Source organism: Pistacia vera, unplaced genomic scaffold (assembly GCF_008641045.1).
Source record: "Pistacia vera cultivar Batoury unplaced genomic scaffold, PisVer_v2 Contig557, whole genome shotgun sequence".
NCBI classification, from domain to species: domain Eukaryota; kingdom Viridiplantae; phylum Streptophyta; class Magnoliopsida; order Sapindales; family Anacardiaceae; genus Pistacia; species Pistacia vera.
This window is the reverse complement of record NW_022196398.1, coordinates 222,664-233,925: the sequence shown is the minus strand read 5'-3', so window position 1 is coordinate 233,925 and position 11,262 is coordinate 222,664. Positions and strand designations below refer to the sequence as shown.

At 33.7% G+C, this 11,262-nt stretch overlaps 1 protein-coding gene across 1 annotated transcript; it reads left to right on the top strand.

The window, feature by feature from the left end:
* The first annotated feature begins 2,870 nt into the window (after nucleotides 1–2,870).
* Nucleotides 2,871–3,450, top strand: LOC116108178 (S-protein homolog 6-like). Its single transcript, XM_031394449.1, has one exon. It carries the CDS (start codon nucleotides 2,911–2,913, stop codon nucleotides 3,337–3,339), a length of 429 nt encoding a protein of 142 aa, XP_031250309.1. The 5' UTR covers nucleotides 2,871–2,910; the 3' UTR covers nucleotides 3,340–3,450.
* Nucleotides 3,451–11,262: the final 7,812 nt, after the last annotated feature.

The following is an 11,262-nucleotide window of genomic DNA, read 5'->3' as shown; positions in this document are numbered from 1 at the left end:
TAATTGGGACAATTTATACAAGCCGAAGGCTCTCTAAACTACCAACTCCAATAGAGTCAACGTAGAGACATCAAATCACAAAGAAACAAAAACAAAAATAGTGTTTTGTAATGCTCCAAATCCATTCAATCACGTTTAATCCTTCCAAGAGAATAATTTTGTTTTGAAATGCAAATTGTGGAGAGTGGGTATCCAGCCGATACAGAGCTATAAACAAGATTGTGTTTATCTAATTTGGGAGCCACTCTAATTTAAATTAATGGATACTTTTATAGGTCACATCATTGCTTCACGCTGTCAGATATACCAAATATTTGCTTGGATGAGATAACATGAATCTAGAGAAAAGTTTCTTATATAATTTCTCTCCCACCTTACTTTAGCGGGAGAGATTTTTTATTATGTAGAAAAAGCAACATTAAGATTGCCCTTAAAAATTATTTGATAGAGAAATAGTATTTTGATTTCGATAACAGTTGGTCATCAGAATTAAAAATTCATGTTGTTGGAAACATAAAATTATTGGTAACAAACTTCTTGTCCAAAACTATTACCGATCCTCAATTCCTCATATATATGATTCATTCTTCATATACATTAATGTGGGTCATAATTAAACTTTTTTATATTATATATGTGAGTAAACGATTTTTTCTCACCCAAATAATAGCTTAATGATACTTTCTATAGACTTTTAAAATTTTACTTTACTATCTAAATTTATGTTCGGTTTTCGATTCCTGTATCATTGCGATTCCAAACCACCACTATTCTCTTCTTCAATGATCACTCACTAAAACCCTTCAAATCCTACTCCCGTCGACCTTGCCAATTGTTAGAAATCGAGCAATTAGGGTTGCGCAATCACCCCTCCTAAGTTAAATTCTAATAAATTCCAACCATCAAAATCAACCCTTCCACCATTAAAAGATTCATCGGTCTCTCTTCTTCAAAAACCTTAATAGTTTGAACCGAGTTTGATTTCTGTTTACTATAAAAATATAAATTTCAATAAAAAAATAGCATTTTAAAAGTTGGTGGATAGGAAAGTGTCATTAAATCATTATTTGAAAAGGAAAAAGTCGTTAACTCTATACATGTTGATAAGAAATTTTATAAGCTAAACTAATCAATACCCACCATAAAATAAAGGATGTGATCATATTCTTATATAATAAAAACAAAGAAACAACGCATGAATCCTTTGCGGCTTTACCAATGGCAACTTGTGATACAACATAATCCCGTATCTGAAACTACTTGTAAGAGGTCACATCACTACTTGTGTCTTTCCTGTTTAGTATCTCACGGAATATCATATTTACTTAGATACGATAATAAAATAACCTTATTTCAGATTTGGTGTTCTCTTCTTTGATTATTTTGTTAAGAGTAAACGACATAGTTCCCACCCAAGGTTTATTAAAAATACAAGTTCTCACCCCTGATTTCATAAATTCTACATTCGCACCCTTAAATTAACCAAAAATCATTTAATATAACGGTTAAAGAGTATTTATGTCTTTTTACCAAAATTTTCTCACAACCCAGCCCATCTTCAACTCCACCGCCGCTGCCACCGCCACCAACCCACCACCATCCCTTTGCCGCCTCAAACACCATCTCCCAGCCGTCGCTAAACCCAAATCATCTCCCAACTGCTAGAAAACCCACACCATCTACCAGTTGTCGCAAAACCCATCTAAGCGACTTTTCATCTTCCACGGTCGTAGGACTTTTCGGCCAACCTTCGGTGCCAACCTGTCAACAAACCTCGCCACCCACATCATAACCCCAGCACAAGCACCATAACCCCAATCATCATTTAACTCAACCAAACCTTAGGGAAAGGGCCTTCAATCAACGGTGAAAACAGGGTGAACAGGATTGAGAAATAAGGGGGTTTTGGAGAAGGCTGCCCGATGAGTCGAATGGCTGGGTAGGGGATGATTTCTAGTGGAGAGGGTGGCCGAAAAAAGGCTGGGAATTTGGGCAAAAAACACAAAACCCAAATAGGAATGGGAATGGGGTGGTTTGGAATGGGACGGTACAAGGGTAGTTTTGTAATAGCACTTGTCGAAGCTCCACAGTCACTAACAGAGTCACTTTAAGAGTGAGAATCTAGAATAAATGAAATAAATGGTGGAAAGTTGCCATTTCACTTATCTTTGGGTGGGAACATATCGTTTGCTCTTTTGTTAATTGCCCCATCATTCAATATCAAACTTCTTCTTTCCGCCGTTTTTTGATCAGACAGATGTGTTAGAAATTAGGATCCTTATCATAACCATTATCATAATTACTATGTTTTATTTTAAACTATTTCTTCATTTATCATGTCTCAATTCTTTATTTACTATTTTACTCAGATTTATAATGGAGCCTTTGATTAAAGTTTTAATTAGCGTGTGGTGTATGAGAAGATATTATTTAGAAATTTTTTATGTATATAAATTTTAATTAAGGACCATAGTCACATAATTTAAAATATAGACTTTTACGGTATATCGTTTATGTCATACACAAGCATAGTATTAATTAGTCAACATTACTTTTTATTCTTTTTTCTTTCTATAAGGTCTTATGGTATAATTTTTTTCTTTTAAAGATATGATATTTTATACATATATTGAAACAGTATATCGACTGCCCTTTTTTATAATACAATTACTTTTTCTTTTAAATTCTTCCAGTGCACCTCACTTTGATAAAATAGTAAAATTATTCCAAATTAATTAAGTGCAAATATAAGGTAATTAAACATTTATGGGGATTAACATATAAAATCTCTAACCATATTTAGTCCCTAATAAAAGACATTCCAAAAACACCTCATTTTGCATTATAAATCAGAAACACCACAATCCACATCGACAAAACAACACTACCGTTTTTCCACAAAATCACAGCATGAATATTCACAGTAGCATTTTGCTTATACTTCTCGTCGCTTTAGGCATCATTTTCATCTCTCTGTTCCAACCGGAGCAATATTTCTTCGGTACAGAATACGACGTTCGTGTCATAAACGGCTTCTCCAACAACTCCTCATTGCCTTTGGTCATTTGGTGCTCCTCCGAGGACAGTGATCTAGGCGGACGTGCGCTCCAAGAAGGCGACGATTTCAGTTGGAGACTCAAAACCAACTTCTGGGGCACCACAAATTTCTTGTGCACCATGAAGTGGGAAGGAAAAAGAAAACGTTTTGATGCGTTTAAAGTTCGAAGGGATTGCCGCCGGTGTAACCCTTTTAGAAAGTGTTCTTGGCTTGTGAAAGAAGACGGATTTTACTTCAGCAACGATGAAGTGAACTGGAAAAAAGACTTTCCATGGTACTAAATCAATAAATTAATACAGTGCAGTTCGGTTTTAAATTTTTTGCAGTGCGTTATGATGAGGAATAGTGACGCGTATGTTTGCCTTTTTTTTGTGTACTGAAGGTGATAGTCACAGCTACCAATAAGTTAAAACTATGTAAAAGTTTGTCAGTGGTCACTACATCTTATGATTGTTATCTGGTATCATAATGGCCACAATATATTATAATGCTGTTGAGCTTGTGATATCTTTCTCTGCAGATTGTTCTTCTCACTGTAGTTACTGACCAGAAACAGATGGATGACTCTGACAGAAAAATATTTTTGTTCTTTGAATTTCCTCAAAATCAATGTTTTTTAACTGCTGGACAAATCCAATAGAGTAATGTTATATTTGCTCACCATCTTACTAATTATTTTATTATCCTTTATAAATATAACGTATAATACAGGTACCGTACGTATAATATGAATACTATGTATAATTTTAACAAAAGTAATAAGGCAATTAGTAAAACTTGTGAGTAAACATAGTATTTCTGAATCCAATAATATGGGAGATTGCAGTATCCGGTACAGATTTAGTTTTAGTTTTCTCTTTAAGTTCAATTTTGCTATTGCTTTCTGTCGGTAGAAAAACAGTTGTATTTCTTTGGGGACTATTGGTCTATTTTCGGCCCCAGTGCCCTAAAAAAATAGTGCTAAAGGCTCTTCTCTTGGTTTCTTTTATTTGTTTGTTTGCTTTAAAATATTCTATGAATTTCTGTATCTAAATGTTAAGGTATGTTTCAAAAGGAAGATCGATCGTTGGCGTAAAAAATAAGAGTTAAATCTTCTCCTAAACCTAGTTTTCACTATAATAAATATAAAAATGCTATTGATCATTGTCAATAAAAATGTACATATAGTAAAAAAGAAAAATAACTAATTAATTACAAAGATCCTAGAAAAACTCATATTAGGAAAGATATTAATCCCATTAAAAAAATATATTTATTTTAACCTAGAAAATATCCAGAGAGATTGAATGTTAGCTGAGTGTGAACGAACGACCTAGTGAGAGTTATATTCTATTGAGGTTTGCATGAATATTCGTAGATTGGGATTTGACTAATTAGAGTACACTGTGGACTCATATTGGCATGGGCTGTTCATCTAGCAAGCTTATCGTCCTTAGACTAATCTTGAATCACAAAATACACAGGAAAAAAATTGTATGGTGGAGTTATTTTGGATAAATTAAAACAACCCATTTCATTTCACAATAAATGTTTTATAAATATATAAATGAAAAAGATCAGTAAAGAAAGAAAACAAGGGGAGGCAAAAAACCAGATTGTTGTAGGTATACTGCGATGAAGAAAGAAAGGAAAAAAAAAAAAAAACATGAATTGAAAGTCGAAAGAATTAACATCGATCTTTCTTTAGTGGTGGTCAACATCAGCATAACAAAAAAAGGAATGATTCACTTGTTGCAAATGTAATGTTACTTTCAGTTCATCAACCTTTTTATCTCGTCACTGTTCCACAACAGGATATCACTTTTTTTTTTTTTTAATTTTTAAATTTCTTTCTGAATATGTATGCAAACTTTTGGTTTAAGATGATTTGCATGCATGAATATTTTATTATTAGTACGAGTTGATTAGTTGTATATATACATGGTATAAATTAATTAATTGAACAGTACTACTTTTTTTTTTTTATTATCAAGTATATGGTTTTTTGTAAAATAATTGATATATAATTTTGAAATATTTTAATTAATATTTTTAAGTGTTTGTGGAGTGGGGAGTCCACATAATAGTGGGACGCATCAAATGATTTAATAGTGACAATGAAGTAAGTGAGTGACAGAGTAGAATCAATCAAACATATATAGTTGATCTCAGTGTACTACTTCAAACCAAAGCCACTTCCATCGCCATTGTAACTTCATTGCCAAGATGGATACAAATAATAAACCACTACATATAGCACCAACCTCTTTCGTTTCTTCAAAAGAAATCCTCTTTCCTTTTTATATATACATGGTGGCTTTACAGACATTATTATACTACACCAAATTGTATCATATCTTATAACAATTAATAATAAAATTATTGTTCATAAAGGATTTTCTTTAAGGCTTAAATAAATAGCATAACATGAAATCTCATATAGAATAATTAATGGTAGTTTCTGCAAGAAGTCCATATATAATCTTTAGTTTAAAAACGTTTAACATAATGGTAATGTGATATGTGAAATAAAAAGTTTTAGAGTGTGAAGGAACAGTTACATGAGAAGACATATTAAACAATCTTCCTTGATTGTGGTGATCCTACAATAATCATATGATATGTAATTTGTTATTCCTTATAAGCACATTATTTTTGTATAAATTAACACTTTCTGTACAGACAAATTATATAGAAATATATACAATTCGTAGTAAAAGCTCTCTTTCTCTACGGGTGTTCGGATGTCTTTGTTAGTCCACAATTGTTGGTCCACGGACAAATTTGGGCCTCGTGCATAGATGTGTTTTCATAGGGTATCCAATGTACAAAAAGGGTATTGTCTCTACAATCCAGAGGAACAAAGATTTCTAATAGTCGTGATGTGATATTTCACGAGAGTTTTTCTATTCTTTGACCTTGTAAAAGAATCCACTTCAGGGTTACTCACTCCTGCCTGCTCCTATTGTCTGAGCCACTTAATGGCACTCCTCTGACACTCATTCCAATTCCAAAATCTCAACCTCTATCGAGTTGATATTACGACATCAGAGGAACCAATAGAAGATGGCACAAATAGTACATTACCAACACCCACCATCACAGTCAATGATTCCTCCAATGATTGCATCTTGATGGTTCCTTTCACCTAGCATTGAACCAATACTGTTAGAAAATCTTAGAATTTCTAGACCCCTTGTGTGTACATGATTACATTTGTTCCAACACCATAGGTATTATCTATCCCACATCTACATATGTCAGTTTTGATCGCTTGTCTCCTAAGCACAAGGCATGTATGACCAACATTTATGTTGATAGAGAACCTTCCTCTTATTCAGACGCTATACACCATCCATAATGGTGTCTTGCTATAGAGGCCGAACTTAATGGTCTTGTTACAAATCATACTCGGGATTTGGTTGCTTGACTCACTCACAGGAAACCCATTGGCTGCAAATGAGTATACAAAATCAAATACCAAGCAGATCGTTCAGTGGAATGATACAAAGCCCGCCTTGTTTCCAAAGGCTTTACTCAACGAGAAGGTTTTGACTATCAGGAAACATTTTCACCCATGGCTAAACATGTTACTGTACGGGCTTTTCTCTTTGTGGCATTTCATCGTGATTGGGAACTTCATCAAATGGATGTTCACAATGCATTTCTCCACGGTGACCTCGATGAAAAGATTTATATGGACATTCCATCAGGTCTTTGTAATCAAAGGGAGAATCTTGTATGTCGATTGAGAAAGTCCCTTTATGGACTAAGCATCTTGACAATGGAATGCCAAATTTACAGAGGCTCTTACTACTATAAGCTTCATACAATCCAAACATGACTATGCTTTCTACACTCGACATCAAGGTAAATCCTTCATCAGTCTTATGGTGCATGTCGACATATTCTTATCATAGGAAATGATGAAACTGCCGTCAAAACACTAAAAGAGCAATTGCATAAGTCATTTAATATCAAAGATTTGGGAGCACCCAAAATATTTTATGGGCATTGAAATTGCAAGTTCCTCAGCAGCAATATCTCTCAGTTAACAAAAATACGTACTAGAATTAATCTCGGATTTAGGGTTATCAGCTTGTAGACCAAGTATTATTCTCGTGGAATAAAACATGAAAGCTTACTACTCAAGATTCAAAAACAAATCTACTCCTTGATGATAGTTCTAGTTATCAAAATTTGGTCGGTTGTCTCATCTACTTGACAATGACACGACCTGATATCTACTATGCAGTCCAAATTCTCAGCCAATTTATGCATGCACCAAAGCAATTACATAAGGAAGCAATAGTAAAAGTCTTCAAATACCTGAAAGGATGCCCAGGGCTAGGACTCCTCTTGCCTCGAGCAGAAAACTTGAGTCTCAAAGCATATTGTGGTTCAGATTGGGGTCATGCCCTACGACAAGAAGATCCCTCACTGGTTTCTACATCAAATCGAGGAATCATTGATCTCATGGAAGACAAAAAAATAGTCAACAATATCTCTTTCATCAGCAGAAGCCGAATACAGAGCAATGGGCAAAACCACATGCGAGATCACATGGATTCTTAGGTTATTGAAAGATCTGGATATTCAGATAGAAATACCTATTGAATTATACTATGACAAAAAAGTGACGAATGACATTGCGGTTAATCCAGTATTTCATAAGAGGACAAAGCACATAGAAATTGACTGCTACTTTATGAGAGACAAAGTACAGGAAGGGATGATCAAGACTAAGCACATTCGAACCATAGATTAGCCAGCTAACATCTTCACAAAGCCTCTAAGTCACAAACAACATTCACATCTTTTAAACAAGCTTGAAAGTTTGTGATATATATAAGCCACCAGTTTGAAGGGGAGTGTTGATATGTGAAACAAAAGGTTTTAGCTTGATTGAAGGAACAGTTACATGAGATAGATTACACAATCTTCTCCTTGATTGTGGTGATCCTACAATTAATCCTATGATTATATAATTAGTTCTTTACTTACATAGCACATTATTTTTGTATAAATTGACACTTTCTATATAGACAAATACATAAGAAATATATATAATTCTTAGCAAAAGCTCTCTTTCTCTTTCTCTCTATGGCATACTTTGGCAACATAATTGCCTCTCTTGCCCTCTTTTGACAGTAATTGTTATGCTTATTCCCATCGAAGAATGATATTAAAGGTTCCTGAAATGTTACATTTGTTCGATGAAAGATTAAATTTACTCACATGTTTTAATATCAAAAATCTTTTGATGATTTTGGAAACTATATAACGACAGAGTCTTTAAACTAAAGGTTATTGACCTTAATAAAATTATCTACAGGTGAATGAGCAGTATTACTCATACAAAGGTTGTATATAAAGTAAAGTGACATTGCTCTTTACAATTCATTTAATGAGTTCATTTTATTTTTTCACTCTCCTAATCATGGTGTGCAACATCATTTTATATGCGAGATTTTGAATTCAAACTTTGTAAAGGTAGTATTATTCATATAGAATAATAGTACTACTCCTACAATTGCCATAATTTTCGTATGAATTTATTAAAATTTACCCCTGCCTTATCATGAAATAACAACTTTTCTCCTCTGGTATCTAAAATAACAATTTATCTTTTCTAATCACTTTTTCATTATTGTTTTCACCATTTGCCTAATACATTTTAAACTCAATCCATTAAATTAAGAGTTAATGACTTTTTNGATAGAGAACCTTCCTCTTATTCAGACGTTGTACACCATCCATAATGGTGTCTTGCTATAGAGGCCAAACTGAATGGTCTTGTTACAAATCATACTCGGGATTTGGTTGCTTGACCCACTCACAGGAAACCCATTGGCTGCAAATGAGTATACAAAGCAGATGTTCAGTGGAACAATACAAAGCCCGCCTTGTTTCCAAAGGCTTTACTCAACGAGAAGGTTTTGACTATTAGGAAACATTTTCACCCATGGCTAAACATGTTACTATACGGGCTTTTCTCTTTGTGGCATTTCACCGTGATTGGGAGCTTCATCAAATGGATGTTCACAATGCATTTCTCCACAGTGACCTCGATGAAGAGATTTATATGGACATTCCATCGGGTCCTCGTAATTAAAGGGAGAATCTTGTATGTTGATTGAGAAAGTCCCTCTATGGACTAAGCATCTCGACAATGGAATGCCAAATTTATAGAGGCTCTTACTATTATAAGCTTCATACAATCCAAACATGACTATGCTCTCTACACTCGACATCAAGGTAAACCCTTCATCAGTCTTATGGTGTATGTCAACATATTCTTATCATAGGAAATGATGAAACTGCCGTCAAAACACTAAAAGAGCAATTGCATAAGTCATTTAACATCAAAGATTTGGGAGCACCCAAAATATTTTATGGGCATTGAAATTGTGAGTTCCTCAACAACAATATCTCTCAGTTAACAAAAATACATACTAGAATTAATCTCAGATTCAGGGTTATCAGCTCATAGACCAAGTATTATTCCCGTGAAATAAAACATGAATGCTTACTACTCAAGATTCAAAAACAGATATACTCCTTGAAGATAGTTCTAGTTATCAACATTCGGTCGATTGTCTCATCTACTTGACAATGACACGACTTGATATCTGCTATGCAGTCCAAATTCTCAGCCAATTTATGCATGCACCAAAGCAATTACATAGGGAAGCAATAGTGAAAGTCCTCAAATACCTGAAAGGATGCCCAGGGCTAGGACTCTTCTTGCCTCGAGGAGAAAACTTGAGTCTCAAAACATATTGTGATTCAGATTGGGGTCATGCCCTAAGATAAGAAGATCAATCATTGGTTTCTACATCAAACTTGAGGAATCATTGATCTCATGGAAGACAAAAAAATAGTCAACAATATCTCTTTCATCAACAGAAGCCGAATACAAAGCAATGGGCAAAACCACATGCGAGATCACATGGATTCTTAGGTTATTGAAAGATCTGGATATTCAGATAGAAAGACCTATTGAATTATACTATGACAAAAAAGCGACGAATGACATTGCGGTTAATCCAGTATTTCATGAGAGGACAAAACACATAGAAATTGACTGCTACTTTATGAGAGACAAAGTACAAGAAGGGATGATCAAGACTAAGCACATTCGAACCACAGATCAGCCAGCTAACATCTTCACAAAGCCTTTAAGTTACAAACAACATTCACATCTTTTAAACAAGCTTGAAAGTTTGTGACATATATAAGCCACCAGCTTGAAGGGGAGTGTTGATATGTGAAATAAAAGGTTTTAGCTTGATTGAAGGAACAGTTACATGAGAAGACATATTACACAATCTTCTCCTTGATTGTGGTGATCCTACAATTAATCCTATGATTATATAATTAGTTCTTTACTTACATAGCACATTATTTTTGTATAAATTGACACTTTCTATATAGACAAATACATAAGAAATATATATAATTCCTAGCAAAAGCTCTCTTTCTCTTTCTCTCTATGGCATACTTCGACAGCATAATTGCCTCTCTTGCCCTCTTTTGACAGTAATTGTTATGCTTATTCCCATTGAAGAATGATATTAAAGGTTCTTGAAATGTTACATTTGTTCGATGAAAGATTAAATTTACTCACATGTTTTAATATCAAAAATCTTTTGATGATTTTGGAAACTATATAACGACAGAGTCTTTAAACTAAAGGTTATTGACCTTAATAAAATTATCTACAGGTGAATGAGCAGTATTACTCATACAAAGGTTGTATATAAAGTAAAGTGACATTGCTCTTTACAATTCATTTAATGAGTTCATTTTATTTTTTCACTCTCCTAATCATGGTGTGCAACATCATTTTATATGCGAGACTTTGAATTCAAACTTTGTAAAGGTAGTATTATTCATATAGAATAGTAGTACTACTCTTACAATTGCCATAATTTTCGTATGAATTTATTAAAATTTACCCCTAGCTCATCATGAAATAACAACTTTTCTCCTCTGGTATCTAAAATAACAATTTATCTTTTCTAATCACTTTTTCATTATTGTTTTCACCATTTGCCTAATACATTTTAAACTCAATCCATTAAATTAAGAGTTAATGACTTTTTCCCACCCAAAAAATGGCGTAATGACACTTCCCACCCTCAGACTTTTAAAATATTACTTTAATACCCAAAGCAAAAATCTGTTAGTAATTTAAGTTGTGAGGAAGCGCAAGATGGTAA

Excerpts from the sequence above, each read along its gene's own strand:
- LOC116108178 (XM_031394449.1), top strand. The coding sequence starts at position 2,911 with ATGAATATTCACAGTAGCATTTTGCTTATACTTCTCGTCGCTTTAGGC.